A 17,829-nucleotide genomic window follows, 5' to 3' on the forward strand; every position below is an offset into this window, starting at 1 on the left:
TCGGATGTGGAACACAAATTTTTTTTTCTTTTTTTTTTTTTTTTTTTTTGAGACAGCATCTCACTCTGTCACCCAACTGCAGTGCAGTGGTGTCATAATCACAGTTCCACTCAACCTGTGGAAGGCTGAGATATTCCCATCTCAGCCTTTGAAGTAGCTGGGATCACAGGCACACGCTACCACACCCAGTTAATTTATTTTTATTTTTAATAGAGATGGGGTCGCCCTACATTGTCCAGGCTGCTCAAACTCCTGGGCTCAAGTGATTCTCCTGTCTCTGCCTCCCAAACTCCTAGGATTACAGGTGTAAGTCACCTCACCCAGCCAAGATTCTTAACAAGAGTGACACTAAAGATTTTGAAAAACAGTTTTAAAAATGTTTATGATAAATGTATGTAACTATTATGTACATATGATAATTAATAAAAATAAATTTTTAAAACAAAGTAATATTTAGAAGGAGTAATCTGGTGGTAGGTAGAACTAGGAGAAAAGGATGGGATACATTAAAAGTTAATTCAGGCTGCGTGTCGTGGCTCACGCCTGTAATCCCAGCATTTTGAGAGGCTGAGGCGGCGGATCACTTGAAGTCAGGAATTCAAGACCAGCCTGGCCAACATGGTGAAACCCCATCTCTACTAAAAACACAAAAATTAGCCAGGCATGGTGACACACACCACCACTAGGGAGTCTTCTAGTAGGGCAGTCCCACTTACTCAAGAAAACTGCCTGAACCCAGGAGGCAGGGGTTCAAGTGAGCCAATATCATGCCATTGTACACCAGCCTGGGCAACAGAGCAATACTGTCTCAAAAAATAAAATGAAAGTTAACTTAAATAATAATTTAGGCATTAGGACATAAAGTTTAGAGTACTTTGGGAGGCCAAAGCAGGAGAATCACTTGAGCTCAAAGTTCGAGATCAGCCTGGGCAACACAGTGAGACCCTGTCTCTGTTTTTTAAAAATTATTTTAAAATATAGAAAAAATGATTCTAAAAAGTTTAGAGTAGGCCGGGCATGGCGGCTGATGCCTGTAATCCCAGCACTTTGGGAGGCCGAGGTGGGCAGATCACCTGAGGTCAGGAGTTCAAGAACAGGCTGGCCAACATGGTAAAAGCCCATCTCTACTAAAATTACAAAAATTAGCCAGGAGTGGTGGTGTACGCCTGTGGTCCCAGCTACTTGGGAGGCTGAGGCAGGAGAATAGCTTGAACCCAGGAGGCAGAGGTTGCAGTGAGCCAAGATCATGCCATTGCACTCCAACCTGGGCCACAGAGCAAGACTCTATCTCAAAAAAAAAAAAAGAGTTTAGAGTAGACACTAGCAGTAGAAACAAAGGAAAAAAGAAACACAGGCATTACTTTGTAAAACTAATAGAGCTGCACTAAATATATGTACATGTATTTGCACACAAAGAAAAAATTTTAATGGGATATATTCTAAAATGTTAACAGGAGGCCGGGCGCGGTGGCTCACGCCTGTAATCCCAGCACTTTGGGAGGCCGAGGCGGGCGGATCACAAGGTCAGGAGATCGAGACCACAGTGAAACCCCGTCTCTACTAAAAATACAAAAAATTAGCCGGGTGCGGTGGTGGGCGCCTGTAGTCCCAGCTACTCAGGAGGCTGAGGCAGGAGAATGGCGTGAACCCGGGAGGCGGAGCTTGCAGTGAGCCGAGATCGCGCCACTGCACTCCAGCCTGGGCGACAGTGCGAGACTCCGTCTCAAAAAAAAAAAAAAAAAAAAAAAAAAATGTTAACAGGATTATCTCTTTATTTCCTGTCCTCTTCCAATTTTATGATAATTTAAAAAGTATATATTTAGGCCGGGCTCAGTGGCTCACACCTGTAATCCCAGCACTTTAGGAGGCCAAGGCAGGCAGATCACAAGGTCAGGAGATCGAGACCATCCTTGCTAACATGGTGAAACCCTGTCTCTACTAAAAATACAAAAAATTAGCCGGGCATGGTGGCGGGTGCCTGTAGTCCCAGCTACTTGGGAGGCTGAGGCAGGAGAATGGCACGAACCCGGGAAGCAGAGCTTGCAGTGAGCCAAGGTCACACCACTACACTCCAGCCTGGGTGACAGAGCGAGACTCCATCTCAAAAAAAACAAAACAAAAGTATATATTTATAAGGAGAGGAAAAAAATGGTAACATTATAAAATTAGCAAGACTTTATAGGCTGGGAGCAGACTCTTGCCTGTAATCCTAGCACTTTGGGAGGCCAAGGCAGGAGGATCCCTTGAGCTCAAGCCTAAGCAACATAGCAAGACCTCATCTCTACAAAAAATCAAAAGGAAAATTCACTGGGCCTGGTGGCACTATAGTCTGGTAAGGCAGGAGGATCACTTGAGCCCAGCAGATGGAGGCTGCAGTGAGATATGATTGCACCACTGCACTCCAGCCTAGCCTAGGTGACAGAGTAAAACCCTATCTTGGGGTGGGGGGACTATAACTAACTGAACAAAGGGGAAAAGGACAAGTCAAAGACTATACTAAGGTTTTAAGTCTACTAGGAACTAAAAGTTCCTAGTAGGCATAAACTAATAAAACCAAAATAAAACTAAACTCAATTATGGCACCACTGCACTCCTGGGCAAAAAAAAAAAAAAAAAAGAAAAAGAAAAAAAAAAGAACTCAATAAATGTTTCTTAAAGTAATGAATATGTGTTGTTTGTTAGGGTGGAAACAAAAGGACCCTCACCTATAGTGCTGGAAACAACGTATAATGTATAATCTTTCATAGGGCAAACTGACACTACAAAAATTTTTTTTTTTTTTTTTTTTTTTTTTTTTTGAGACGGAGTCTCGCTCTGTCCCCCAGGCTGGAGTGCAGTGGCCGGATCTCAGCTCACTGCAAGCTCCGCCTCCCGGGTTTACGCCATTCTCCCGCCTCAGCCTCCCGAGTAGCTGGGACTACAGGCGCCCGCCACCTCGCCCGGCTAGTTTTTTGTATTTTTTAGTAGAGACGGGGTTTCACCGGGTTAGCCAGGGTGGTCTCGATCTCCTGACCCTGTGATCCGCCCGTCTCGGCCTCCCAAAGTGCTGGGATTACAGGCTTGAGCCACCGCGCCCAGCCTAAAAATTTTTATATATACTTGGGGCACAGCAATTCCACCTATAGGAACTTATATTAAAATGCTTATATAAGTGCACTCTATATATACACACAAGACTATCCCATGAAACATAACATACAATATAATAAACTAGAACAACCCAAATAGCTATCAACAAAGAGCTGCTTAAATAACCTACAGTAACTACACAGATACCATCTGGCAATTTAAAATAGTAAGAAATCCAAAAAATAATAATAATGAGAAATATGGAAAGATGTCCGATACACATTGTTACATGATAAAGGCAAGCTGTGCAACAGTAGCATAGCAAGATGTGATTTTTTTTTTTTTTTTTTTTTTTTTGAGACGGAGTCTCGCGCTGTGGCCCAGGCTGGAGTGCAGTGGCGCGATCTCGGCTCACTGCAAGCTCCGCCTCCCGGGTTCACGCCATTCTCCTGCCTCAGCCTCCTGAGTAGCTGGGACTACAGGCGCCCACCACCGCGCCCGGCTAATTTTTTGTATTTTTAGTAGAGACGGGGTTTCACTGTGGTCTCGATCTCCTGACCTTGTGATCCGCCCGCCTCGGCCTCCCAAAGTGCTGGGATTACAGGCGTGAGCCACCGCGCCCGGCCAAGATGTGATTTTTTAATAGAAATACATAAATGCTAGTTTATGTGCACAGAAAAATATCTGGGCCACTATATACAAAACCTTTATCAACGGTTATCTCTGGGTGGGATTACAGAGTAGTTTTCACTTTCCACATATATTTCTGTACTGTCTTAATTTTTACCATGGGAATTTATTATAATACTTTTGGGGTTTTTTGTTTTTTTTTTTTTTTTTGAGATGGAGTCTCACTGTGTCGCCCAAGCTAGAGTGCAATGATGTGATCTCAGCTCACTGCAACCTTCACCACCCGGGTTCAAGCGATTCTCCTGCCTCAGCCTTCCGAGTGAGTAGCTGGGACTACAGGTGTATGCCACCATGCCCAGCTGATTTTTGCGTTTTTAATAGAGACGGGGTTTCACCATGTTGGCCAGGATGGTCTCGACTCCTGACCTCAAATGATCCACCCAACTCGGTCTCCCAAAGTGCTAGGATTACAGGCCTGAGTCACCGCACTCAGCCTATACCTTTGTAACAAGAAAAACACACACACACATACACACACAAATGCCTGACAACTTGACAGGATACATAACATATCAATGCCACATTTATTATTAGACCACACTTAATGTATTAAGTCCTCTCACATTTAAATTTGGATTCATCACAGCTAAATTTAGAATTAACATGTTAAAAGATGATATTAAATCTAGAATCTGTTGATTCCAAAATGTGCCTAAAATCAATCCTCTAAAAAGGATCCACAACTTCATATTAATCAATGGATTTTGAAAAAGGTCATGACATTCAAAAGAATATCCCTATACTAGCCAGGTGCAGTGGCCCATGCCTGCAATCCTAGCACTTTGGGAGACTGAGGTGGGAGGACAGCTTGAGGCCAGGAATTTGAGACCAGACTGGGCAACAGAGCGAGACCTCCTGTCTCTAAAAAATAAATATATATAAAATGTTTGAGGCCGGGGGCAGTGGCTCAGGCCTATAATCCCAGCACTTTGGGAGGCCGAGACGGGAGGATCATGAGGTCAGGAGATCGAGACCATCCTGGCTAATATGGTGAAACCCTGTCTTTACTAAAAATACAAAAAATGAGTCAGGTGCAGTGGCAGGCGCCTGTAGTCCCAGCCACTCAGGAGGCTGAGGCAGCAGAATGGCGTGAACCCAGGGGGCAGAGTTTGCAGTGAGCCGAGATCGCGCCACTGCACTCCAGCCTGGGCAACAGAGTGAGACTCCGTCTCAAAAAAAAAAAAAAAAAAAGTTTTAAAGAATCTCTCTATATTGGATAATTACCAGATCATCCATTCATTCAATAAGTTTACTGAAGTTGCTTTAGAGAATATACAAAAAAGGGAATTTCTGTCCTTGTTAAGCTTAACACATGTAATCCTAGCACTCTGGGAGGCCAAGGCGGGAGGATCACAAGGTCAGGAGATCAAGACCATCCTGGCTAACATGGTGAAACCCCATCTCTACTAAAAATACAAAAAAAATTAGCCAGGTGTGGTAGCAGGCGCCTGTAGTCCCAGCTATTCGGGAGCCTGAGGCAGGAGAATGACGTGAACCCGGGAGGTGGAGCTTGCAGTGAGCCGAGATCGGGCCACTGCACTCCAGCCTGGGGACAGAGCTAGAGACCATCCTCGCTAACATAAAAAAAAAAAGAAAAGAAATAAAAAGATACGGCCTGGCACGGTGGCTCATGGCTATAATTCCAGCACTTGGTAGCCGAGGCGGGTGGATTATGAGGTCAGGAATTCAAGACCACGCTGGCCAAGATGGTGAAACCCCGTCTCTACTAAAAATACAAAAATTAGCCGGGTGTGGGGGCGGGCGCCTGTAATCCCAGCTACTTGGGAGGCTGAGGCAGGAGAATTGCTTGAACCCAGGAGTCGGAGGTTGCAGTGAGCCGAGATCATGCCACTGCAATCCAGCCTGGGGGAAAGAGCAAGACTCCGGGACTCAAAAAAAAAAAGATATAATTTAAAATACAAGGCTAGGCACAGTGGCTCACATCTGTAATCCCAGCACTCTGGGAGGATGAGGCGGGCGGATTACAAGGTCAGCAGTTTGAGACAAGCCTGGCCAACATAGCGAAACCCTGTCTCTACTAAAAATACAAAAATTAGCCAAGTGTGGTGGCGGGTATCTGTAGTCCTAGTTACTTAGGAGGTTGAGACAGGAGAATCGCTTGAACCTGGCAGGTGGAGGTTGCAGTGAGCTGAGATAACGCCACTGCACTCCAGCCTGGGTGACAGAGCGAGACTCTGTCTCAAAAATAAATAAACAAATAAATAAATAAATAAAAGATAAAAGCAGGGGAAAATATATATTAACCTATACATGAAGAGTGGACAAAATGATTTGAGATTTTCTTTTTTTGATTTGATATTTACTTCACCCCAGATTTCAAGTCTTTATCATAATAAAAAGGAAGTATAGAAAACTTTCAGAACTGGCAAAACAGCTAGGAATTTCCTCTTCAAATTTCACTTTGTAACTACTCACTACCTTTGACTCTGGTGTTATCAGATAGCCTCGTTAAATGCTAACAGGCTTCTCTCTCTCTTAATAAGAAGGGTATACTCCCTGCAATCAAAGCCAGAGCACGGCTCCAGGGCATAACTAGAGGTACAGGGGCTAAGGGCAGAAGAAGGCCAGCCAGGGTGGATCATTAGCAAAAATCTTAGTTCACAAATCCAAAAAGTTTCCTGTGCAGTTACTCCCAGTACTTTTTCTGCCAGTTTCTTACATTTCAGGAGCTATGTCTAGCTTCATAGACTCTCTTTCTACAGCATTAAAAAAATTACAAAAAATCTGAAAACCCACCATTCTAAGGATATGAAATAAGCATCCTCAAAGGCATAACCTTTTTCTTTTTGAGACAGAGGTTTGCTCTTGTCGCCTAGGCTGGAGTGCAATAGCAATCTCGGCTCACCACAACCTCGGCCTCTCCAATTCAAGTGATTGCCTCAGCCTCCTGAGTAGCTGGGATTACAGGCATGAGACACCATGTCTGGCTAATTTTTGTTTTAGCAGAGATGGGGTTTCTCCATGTTGCTCAGGCTGGTCTCAAACTCCCGACCTCAGGTGATCCGCCCGCCTCGGCCTCCCAAAGTTCTGGGATTATAGGTGTAAGCCACCGCACCCAGCAGGATAACTTTGTCTTAAAAAAAAAAAACCGGCTGGGCGCGGTGGCTCACGCCTGTAATCCCAGCACTTTGGGAGGCTGAGACCGGCGGATCACGAGGTCAGGAGATCGAGACCATCCTGGCTAACACGGTGAAACCCCATCTCTACTAAAAATACAAAAAAATTAGCTGGGCGTAATGGCGGGCGCCTGTAGTCCCAGCTACTCAGGAGGCTGAGACAGGAGAATGGCGTGAACCCGGGAGGCGGGGCTTGCAGTGAGATGAGATCGCACCACTGCACTCCAGCCTGGGCGACTGAGCAAGACTCCGTCTCAAAAAAAAAAAAAAAAAAGGAGTGAAATATTTGACTCACAAATCCATATAAACTATATAGCCGGTACGGTGGCTCACACCTGGAATCCCAACACTTTGGGAGGCCGAGGCAGGCAGATCACCTGAGGTCAGGAGTTGAAAACCAGCCTGACCAACATGGTGAAACCTTGTCTCTATTAAAAATACAAAAATTAGCCAGGTGTGGTGGCACATGCCTGGAATCCCAGCTACTTGGGAGGCTGAGGAAAGAGGACTGCTTGAATCTGCAAGGCGGATGTTACAATGAGCTGAGATCATGCCATTGCACTCCATCCTGGTCAACAAGAGCGAAACTCCATCTCAAAAAAAAAAAAAATCAATGCATATGAAGTACTCAAGTTTATCCCTATTACCCTAGCATTCTATTAAGTAAATATAGTCCTTCCTAAAACTGGGATATCACTATGCATTCATTTCCAAGTCGTTTATAATAATGTTAAATAGGACCATTTCAAATAGCAACACTGAAAAGATCACTATTTATAATTCCGTACAAAAAAATACAATTTCTTTATTAGTATTATTTTATTCTTCATGTTCTTTAAAAAATTTTTTTTTACCTTTTTCTTTTTTTTGTAAAAACGGGGTCTTACTATGTTGCCCAGGCTGGTCTCAAACTCCTGGGCTCAATCAATCCTCCCACTTGGACCTCCCAAAGTGCTGTGATTATACATAAGAATGAGACACCACGCATAACCTATTTTTCATGTTCTTTTTTTTTTTTTTTTTTTTTTTTTGAGACGGAGTCTCGCTCTGTCGCCTAGGCTGGAGTGCAGTGGCCGGATCTCAGCTCACTGCAAGCTCCGCCTCCCGGGTTCGGGCCATTCTCTTGTCTCAGCCTCCTGAGTAGCTGGGACTACAGGCGCCCGCCACCTCGCCCGGCTAGTTTTTTGTATTTTTTGGTAGAGACGGGGTTTCACCGTGTTAGCCAGGATGGTCTCGATCTCCTGACCTCGTGATCCGCCCGTCTCGGCCTCCCAAAGTGCTGGGATTACAGGCTTGAGCCACCGCGCCCGGCCTATTTTTCATGTTCTTAAAAGTCATTTTCCCAGTTATTATTACATAATGTACCTTCCCCTCCAACTGCTGACTGGAATTTTATCAAAGGCTTTTGGAAAATCTAAGTAACTTACATTTACTTCTTTTGCTGTGACCATATTTTATAAACTACTTCAAAATTAACACCACGAATGGCGGCTTATGCCTGTAATCCCAACATTTTAGAAGGTGGAGGCGGAAGGATCCCCTGAGCCCTGGAGTTTGAGACCAGGCTGGGCAACATAGGGAGACCCTATCTCCACAAAAAAAATTTTTTTAATTGCCAGGGATGGTGGCAGGCCTGTGGTCCCAGTCACTTGGGAGGCTAAGGCAGGAGGACTGCTTGAGACCAGAAGGTTAAGGCTGCAATGAACTGTAATCAAACCACTGCACTCCACCATGGACAACAGGGCAAGACCCTGCCTGTCTCCCTGCCCTAGCAAGAAAAATAAAGCTATACCTAAATTACACATGATTTCCCTTTTAATGTTACTCCTCCAATCTCAAAATGTTGACTTTAGATGTCTGATAATCTGTTTTTGGGGGGTTTTTTTGGGGACAGGGTCTCACTCTGATGCCCAGGCTGGAGTGCAGTGACTCGATCTTGGCTCACTGCATCCTCAACTCCCTGAGTTCAAGCAATCCTCTTGCCAGCCTCTGGAGTAGCTGAGACCACAGATGCATACCACCACACCCAGCTACTTGGTTTTTGTTTTTGTTTTGATATTTTGTAGAAATGAGGTCTCATTATGTTGCCCAGGCTGGTTTTGAACTCCTGGGCTCAAGTGATCCTCCCATCTCCGTCTCTCAAAGTGTGAGCCACTGCACCCGGCCTAATCTACTTTAGAGAATCGACATGGATGTACTATAAATCCACTAGACAAGCAGACACTTAACAGGAAAAATGAAAAGCTGGATTCAGAACAGCAACACAGCGCATAATGAAACTGATCAACCCTAAATTCTAAAGTTCAAGTCACAGTTCAGTAGCAAAGACCAACCACAAATGGAATAGGTAGTTGGAATCAATCACAAAAGGATTACACTATTAAAAAAAAAAAAAAAAATTATACTTACATTTCCAGGAAACTGTGTGAAGGACTGAATCATGTAGAATCGATGCATGTATACTATAGCAGTGTTGATAGTCAATTGTGAGCTGAAGAGTTCAAGTTAAGATCCAAAAACAGGCAGGTATAATTCTGGAAAAGATAACCTCTATCTCCCTCCCAAAAGGATGAAATGGCCAAGCAAGTAGATGCTACTAAATGAAAATCATACTTATCTCTCCAAATCAAAGAATATGTCTGTTTTCTTTCACCAAATTACTAATCACCAACTGACACTTATTACAATGGCTTACACATAACAAATATTTAATATAAATGTACTGAATGAATAAACAAACATATCAGGATGCGTGGATCTAGACAGAGTTTTAAAAAAACTATATAAGGCGGCCGGGTGCGGTGGCTCACTCCTGTAATCTCAACACTTTGGGAAGCCAAAGGGGGTGCAGATCACCTGAGGTCAGGAGTTCGAGACCAGCCTGACCAACACAGAGAAACCCTGTCTCTACTAAAAATAGAAAATTAGCTGGGCATGGTGGGGCATGCCTGTAATCCCAGCTACTCGGGAGGTTGAGGCAGGAGAATCGCTTGAACCGGGAGGCGGAGGTTGCGGAGAGCCAAGATCACGCCATTGCACTCCAGCCTGGGCAACAAGAACAAAACTCCATCTCCAAAAAAAAAAAAAACCAATTTATAAGGCCTGGCTGGGCACGGTGGTTCACACCTGTAATCCCAGGACTTTGGGTAGAGGCAGAGGCAGGTGGATCACCTGAGGTCAGGAGTTTGAAACCAGTTTGGGCAACATGGCGAAACCCCTCCTTGACTAAAAACACAAAAATTAGCCAGGCATGGTGGCAGATATCTATAATCTAATATGATTTACAGCGCCCACCCTGATCTGGCCCATAGGTTATGTCTCCACTACCTCTCTCACCTGCTAAACTCCATCAACTAAATTACTTTCTTTTTTTTTTTTTTCAGACAGAGTCTCGTTCTGTCACCCAGGCTGAGTGCAGTGGCACAACCTCAGCTCACTGAAACCTTCACCTCCTGGGATCAAGCAATTCTCCTGCCTCAGCCTCCCAAGTAGCTGGGACTACGGGCTGGGCCACCACGCCTGGCTAATTTTTGTATTTTTAGTAGAGATGGGGTTTCACCTTGTTGGCCAGGCTGGTGTCGAACTCCTGACCTCAAGTGATCCGCCCGCCTCAGTCTCCCAAAGTGCTGGGATTACAGGCATGAGCCACCACACCCGGCCTAAATTATTTTCAGTTCCACTTCTCTCTGGCAACCAAGCCTTCTCATGTGGTGATCCACGGGACAGGAAACATCTGAAATGATCTGATAATTCATTAATTGAAGAAGAAAAAACTTGTAAATGCCTTACTTCTAAAAACTTCAGCAGACAATATGGGGTAGGGAGATGATGCAGTCCCAAATTACAATAGCCTTTTTTTGAGGGGGCAGAGTCTCGCTCTGTCGCCCAGGCTGGAGTGCACTGGTACCATCTTAGCTCACTGAAACCTCTGCCTCCCAAATTCGAGCGATTCTCCTGCCTCAGCTTCCCCAGTAGCTGAGATTATAGGCACTCGCCACCAAACATGGCTAATTTTTGTATTTTTAGTAGGGACGGGGTTTCACCATTTTGGTCAGGCTGGTCTTGAACTCCTGGCCTCAAGTGATCGACCCACCTGGGCCTCCCAAAGTGCTGGTATTACAGGTGCGAGCCACCGCGCCTGGCTGACAACCTTAATGACAACACACATACAAAAAGGAAAGCGTTTTAAGGATACACTGAAATAGAATTTCGAACAAAAAGATTTACTCCGTACTGATAGGATGCTTAGGAAACACACCTGGACATCAGCAGGAAACAAACTGGCGATAAAAAAGACACCCATTTTGAGATGCACACACCCTTAAGATACAAACATTACTGTCAGCCACACATTTAAACAGAAGCTGCACCCAAGAAAATTTTCACACACAGAGTGGAAAGAACTTTAAAACTATACAAGTTTTCTCCACCACAAAATAAGTGTATTTCCTGACAGACAAAAATATGTGGGAGAGGATACCTCATTTTTTTAAAAATTTTTTTTTCTGAGAAGGAGTTTCACTATTGTTGCCCAAGCTGGAGTGTAGTGGCGCGATCTCGGCTCACTGTAACCTCCGCCTCCCGGGTTCAAGCGATTCTCCTGCCTCAGCCTCCTGACTAGCTGGGATTACAGCTGCCCGCCACTAAGCTGAGGTAATTTTTTGTATTTTTAGTAGACAGGAGTTTAATTATGTTGGCCAGGCTGGTCTCGAACTCCTGACCTCAGGTGATCCACCCGCCTCGGCCTCCCAGAAGTGCAGAGATTACAGGTGTGAGCCACCGCACCCGGCCGTTACCTCATTTTTGAAATAGAAAGAAAATGAAATACACACCACCACTCTAAGTAACTTAAGGACCCAGTATTTTGTAAACGATTTAAAACATTAGATTCGTGGGTAACCCCTACAAACGTAAACTAACATCTTTCCTCTGAAATTCTATAAAACAGCAGCTACTAATTGAGCATCTGAATGCAAAGCATTGTGATGGACACAGAATCAAACACAAGAGGTATCATCCCATTTTATAGACAAGACGACCAAGAATTTGACAGGTCACTTAAACAGCTAGCAGATGAGGAATGGATTTTGGACCAAGGCTGAGGCATTAATTCTAGACCACCCTTTATAAGACTTTCAGGTACTGAATTTCTCGAAATTTACACACTAGGTTTCGGAAGCAGCCCTCAACAGAGAAACCTCTGCCAGACCCAAACCCCTAGGGCACAGCGGAAAATGAGAAACTTAACGTCACCAGAGCCGATCAGAACACAATGAAGAGAGAGTTGGAAGGGCTGGTTAAAACACGAAGCTGGGAAGGATACGAATGCCCAGCAAGGTTGGTGGCACGGGTGAGCGAGCGGGAAATCAACTCCGCCTCGCTTCCCTAGCGCGAACTGAGTTTCAGCCCGCCCCATCGTGGGCTCTCCCAACTAGACATCCAGCTTCTGCCCACCTTCTTCCCCACTTTCGTCCCCCACCAGAGCCTGAGACCTAGACGCCAGAGCATGGCGGGACCAACTCAAAGGCCGAAGGCCTAGGCCGCAAGGATACACGTTAAGACGCTGCCCCATGTCCTGGAGCAGATTGGCCGCCTGCTGGCGATAAGAAAGTTCTTTATCTGGGTCCACACCAAATCGACGGGATGGGCTATTTTCCAGCTGTTCTCGAGTGAAATACCACCGTTTGTTGTTGTTCTTCCTGTCTCCCTCCATAGTGCTTCAACCAGAAGGCAGCGGCGGAGGCTGCAAACACTTCCCAGCGTCACCTAAGAGGCGACCCACATCCGCTGTGCGGGGGCAACTGCGACTTGACGAACTTCCGCTAAGCGTCGACCGCCGGGTTGTGACTCTCTTCCGTAAAGAAAGCAAAAGTCAAAGGACCTACTTCCGGAATGCACCTCGCGACACCCCGTAGTCGAGTTAACAGCCAATATGCGACGAGAAAAAAACCTTGAGGCGAGGACGCAGGCGCGTCACGTGACCCTTGGGAGGTGGCGTGGGCTTAGAAGTTCTCGCTTAAAAACCATGAATCTTCCCGCGAGAACCGGATTGAGCGTTGGCGCCCGGGGTTAGGTTGTGAGGTCGCAATTGTAGTGGTATGAGGCGCCAGCCCACGCGCCGCTTGGTGGTTCTTAAGAGAACTTAGTTTGTGACTGCAGTGGTGATATAAAATGGGGCAGATGGACCGCGCGCGGTGGTTCACGTCGGTAATCTCAGCACTTTGGGAGCCCGAAGCAGGCGGATCACGAGGTCAGGAGTTCGAGACCAGCCTGGTCAATATGGCGAAACCCCGTCTCTACTAAAAATACAAAATTAGCCGGGCGTGGTGGCGTGCGCCTGTAGTCCCAGCTACTCGGGAAGCTGAGGCAGGAGAATCGCTTGAACCCGGGAGACGGAGGTCGCAGTGAGCCGAGATCGCGCCACTGCACCCCAGCCTCCAGCCTGGGTGACAAAGCGAGACTCCGTCTAAAAAATAAATAAAATAAAAATGGGGCGGATGAACTTGAAAGAGAAAGTAGGTGAGGCTGTCAGAAACTGAAACAGAATCAAATGGTGGGGCTCTTTCGTATATCGGAACATAAAGCAACTAGAAGGCTGTTACATTGTTGGTAGCAATGTAAAATACGACAACCCATTTGGAGAGGTCGCTTTAATGTGTAGCCAAATTCATGAAAACATTCACGTTTCGCCGCAGTGATCCAACTTAAAGGAATAAAATGAAATTAATAACATTAAGAGCTTACATGTCCCATGCACAATACTGACTTAAATATACTGTTTCATTTATTCAGCGGAACTCTCAAGAGGTAATTTTTAAGTACGTTTGCTAATGGGTGAACTAATACTGCCCCTTGAGTGTGAAAAGCCTCCAATTACCCCTCACTTGCAGAGATTAGCCAGTTCCTGCCCTCTGTCAAGATATTTCCCAGCTCCTTTGCTGGCGCGGTGGCTCACGCCTGTAATCCCAGCAGTTTGGGAGGCCAAGGCGGGCGGATCACCTGAAGTCCGGAGTTGGAGACCAGCCTGGCCAACATGGTGAAACCTCGTCTCTACTGAAAATACAAAAATTAGCCAAGTGTGGTGGCGCACGCCTGTAATCCCAGCTACTCGGGAGGCTGAGGCAGGAGAATGATTTGAACTCGGGAGGCGAAGGTTGCAGTGAGCCTAAATCTCACCACTGCACTCCAGCCTAGGCGACAGTGCAAGACTCCTTCTCAAAAAAAAAAAAACAAAAAACGGATATATCCCAGCTCCAGTGTCTGATAACTGTTTGGTGCTTGCAAGATAGTTAACCTCTCTATGCCTCTCTTCTGTGATAATACCTATGTTTTAGATTGTGAAAGGGAGTAAAGATTTAATGAGTAAAAAGTATTTATAATAGTACCCAATACTTAGAAAATATTCAGTAGCCCTTAATGTTATAATATTTGTTACATTGTATTGAAATTGAAGGCAAGAACAATGCCTTCATTTTTGTATGGCACCTACCTAGTAAAGTCCTGGCCCTAGTAAATAGTCCCTAAATCTTTGTCAGATAAATGTGCAAAACACCCACAACACAGAAACTGAGGCTCTGGGAGTTTGCCCTCACTACACCACTAATAAGCGTAGATCTTAAATCTAATTCCGTTGGTCTTCCCATTCACGCAATTCCCATTCACTTCCTGCTTTTCTGGAACCACGTTCAGTTTACCTCGATTAAATTTGGGTAATTTTAGATAGATTTGGATAATATTAGAATCCTGTGTCTTGCTTTGATAATATTTTGGGTTTTGTCATTTCTAGGCATAGGTGATCTTACTATGTTTGATTGTCATTCATTCTCAGAAGTGTTTCCATTTCAGGTCACCTCTGCCATATACTGCCTGTAGTTAGTACTAACTCCATTTTACCCTGGAGAAATTGAGGTTCAGGAAGATTTAAATGACTTACTTCTGGTTATAAGGTAAAATAACTTAGGATTTCAAACTTCTTCCCTCACAGACTCTTTACCATTAACAGAATAAGCACTTATAAAATAGATTTTTTAGTAGAATAAGCACTTTTTCAGTTATGTAGTCATGTATGTTTTCTTTTAAACAGCTGTGTTAGTCCATTTTCATGCTGCTGATAAAGACATACCCGAGACTGGGCAATTTACAAAGGAAAGAAGTTTAATGGAGATCTCACAGTTCCATGTGGCTGGGGAAGCCTCACAATCATGGCAAAAGGCAAGGAGCAAGTCACATCTTACCTGGATGACGGCAAGCAAAGAGAGAGTTTGTGCAGGCAAATTCCCTTTTTTTTTTTTTTTTTTTTTTTTTGAGGCGGAGTCTCGCTCTGTCACCCAGGCTGGAGTGCAGTGGCCGGATCTCAGCTCACTGCAAGCTCCACCTCCCGGGTTCACGCCATTCTCCTGCCTCAGCCTCCCGAGTAGCTGGGACTACAGGCGCCCACCACCATGCCCGGCTAGTTTTTTGTATTTTTTTTTTAGTAGAGACGGGGTTTCACCGTGTTAGCCAGGATGGTCTTGATCTCCTGACCTCATGATCCGCCCATCTCGGCCTCCCAAAGTGCTGGGATTACAGGCGTGAGCCACCGCGCCCGGCCCTAAATTCCCATTTTTTAAAAAACCGTCAGATCTCAGGAGACTCATTCACTATCGTGATAACAGTGCAGGAAAGACCTGCCCCATAATTCAGTCACCTCCCACCGGATTCCTCCTACCATATGTGGAAATTGTGGGAGTTACAATTCAAAATGAGATTTGGGTAGCGACACAGTGCCAAACCATATCATTCTGCCCCGGCCCCTCCCAAATCTCATGTCCTCACATTTCAAAATACAGTCATGCCTTCTCCACAGTCCCCCAAAGTCTCAACTCATTTCAGCATTAACTCAGAAGTCCACAGTCCAAAGTCTCATCTGAGACAAGCAAGTCCCTTGTACTTATTAGCCTGTAAAATCAAAAGCAAGTGAGTTACTTCCTAGATACAATGGCGGTACAGGCATTGGGTAAATACAGCCGTTCCAAATGGGAGAAATTGGCCAAAATGAAGGGGCTACAGGCCCCATGCAAGTCCAGAATCCAGCAGGGCAGTCAAATCTTAAAGCTCCAAGATGATCTCCTTTGACTCCATGTCTCACATCCAGGTCACACTGATCCAAGAGGTGGGTTCTCATGGTCTTGGGCATCTCCACCCCTGTGGCTTTGCAGGGTACAGCCTCCCTCCCATCTCCCTTTCCAGGCTGGTATTGACTGTCTGTGGCTTTTCCAGGTAAATGGTGCAAGCTGTTAATGGAGCTACCATGCTGGAGTCTGGAGGACCATGGCCCTCTTCTCACAGTTCCATGAGGCAGTGGCCCAGTAGGGATTCTGTGTGGGGGCTCCAACCCTACATTTCCCTTCCACACTGCCCTAGCAGAGGTTCTCCATGAGTGCCCTGCCCCTGCAGCAAACTTCTGCCTGGACATCCAGGTGTTTCCATACATCCTCTGAAATCTAGGCAGAGGTTCCCAAACACCAGTTCTTGACTTCTGTGCACTCGCAGGCTCAACACCATGTGGAAGCTGCCAAGGCTTGGGGCTTGCATCTCTGAAATCACAGCCCAAGCTCTGTGTTGGCCCCTTTCAGCCATGGCTGGAATGGCTGGGATGCAGGGCACCAACTCCCTAGGCTGCATGCAGCACACACGGGGACCCTGGGCCTGGCCCACAAAACCATTTTCTCCTAGACCTCTGGGCCCGTGATGGGAGGGGCTGCCATGAAGTCCTCTGACATGCCCTGGAGACATTTTCCCCATTGTCTTGGGTATTAACATTCGGCTCCTCTTTAGTTATGCAGATTTCCTCAGAAAATGGGTTTTTCTTTTCTATCACATCAGGCTGCAAATTTTCCAAACATTTATGTTCTGCTTCCCTTATAAAACTGAATGCCTTTAACAGCACCCAAGTCACCTCTTGAATGCTTTGCTGGTTAGACATTTCTTCTGCCAGATACCCTAAATCAGCTCTCTAAAGTTCAAAATTCCACAAATCTCTAGGATGGGCAAAATGCTGCCAGTCTGCTTGCTAAAATATAACAAGAGTCACCTTTGCTGCAGTTCCCAGCAAGTTCCTCATATCCATCTGATACCACCTCAGCCTGGACCTTATTGTCTATATCACTATCAGGCTTTTGGTCAAAGCCTTTCAGCAATTCTCTAGGAAGTTTGAAAGTTTCCCACATTTTCCTGTCTTCTTCTGAGCCCTCTAAACTGTTCCAACTTCTGCCTGTTACCCAGTTCCAAAGTTGCTTCCACATTTTGTGGTATCTTTTCAGCAACACCCCACTCCTGGTACCAATTGACTGTATTAGTCCATTTTCACACTGCTGATAAGACACACCCGAGGCTGGGCAATTTACAAAGGAAAGAAGTTTAATGGAGAACTCACAATTCCACATGACTGGGAAGCCTCACAACCGTGGCAGAAGGCAAGGAGGAGCAAGTCACATCTTAAGTGGATGGTGGCAGGCAAAGAGAGAGCTTGTGCAGGCAAACTCCCATTTTTTAAAAACCATCAGATCTCATGAGATTCATTAACTATCATGATAGCAGTCCAGGAAAGACCTGCCCCATAATTCAATCACCTTCCACCAGATTCCTCCCACGACATGTGGGAATTGTGGGAGTTACAATTCAAGATGAGATTTGGGTGGGGACACAGAACCAAATCATATCAACAACCAAGATCATTTCTTACAGATTCCTCTTGTCTAATTTTCTGACCTGTGCTTGGTTCTCCACTTAATCTGTTGGATTAATGACTCCATATTGAGTTTGCTATCTTGGTTAAGTATGCCACTCCTTAGGGCATACATTACCCTTAAAGAACAATTGACAAAATCTTAAACTAGAGGAATTTTCCTTTTTTACAAAATGTAAATATTACTCCATGTCTTATAAGCCATAC

At 45.2% G+C, this 17,829-nt stretch overlaps 1 protein-coding gene across 2 annotated transcripts in view; it reads right to left on the reverse strand.

Moving 5' to 3' along the window:
• CCNT1 (cyclin T1) overlaps positions 1-12,988 on the reverse strand; it is a 35,246-nt gene extending 22,258 nt beyond the window's left edge. For both annotated transcript variants that reach the window (XR_634666.1, XM_003906295.4), the window contains exons 1-2: positions 12,449-12,988; positions 9,306-9,387 (exon numbers count right to left, since the gene is read on the reverse strand). Coding sequence is in view for 1 of the 2 variants with exons in the window: in XM_003906295.4 (XP_003906344.1) it covers positions 9,306-9,387; positions 12,449-12,609 (243 nt within the window). In the remaining variant the exon portion in view is untranslated. The remainder of the gene's footprint in view (positions 1-9,305; positions 9,388-12,448) is intronic.
• Positions 12,989-17,829: the final 4,841 nt, after the last annotated feature.

The sequence above is a fragment of the Papio anubis genome, chromosome 9 (assembly GCF_008728515.1).
Source record: "Papio anubis isolate 15944 chromosome 9, Panubis1.0, whole genome shotgun sequence".
NCBI classification, from domain to species: Eukaryota; Metazoa; Chordata; class Mammalia; order Primates; family Cercopithecidae; genus Papio; species Papio anubis.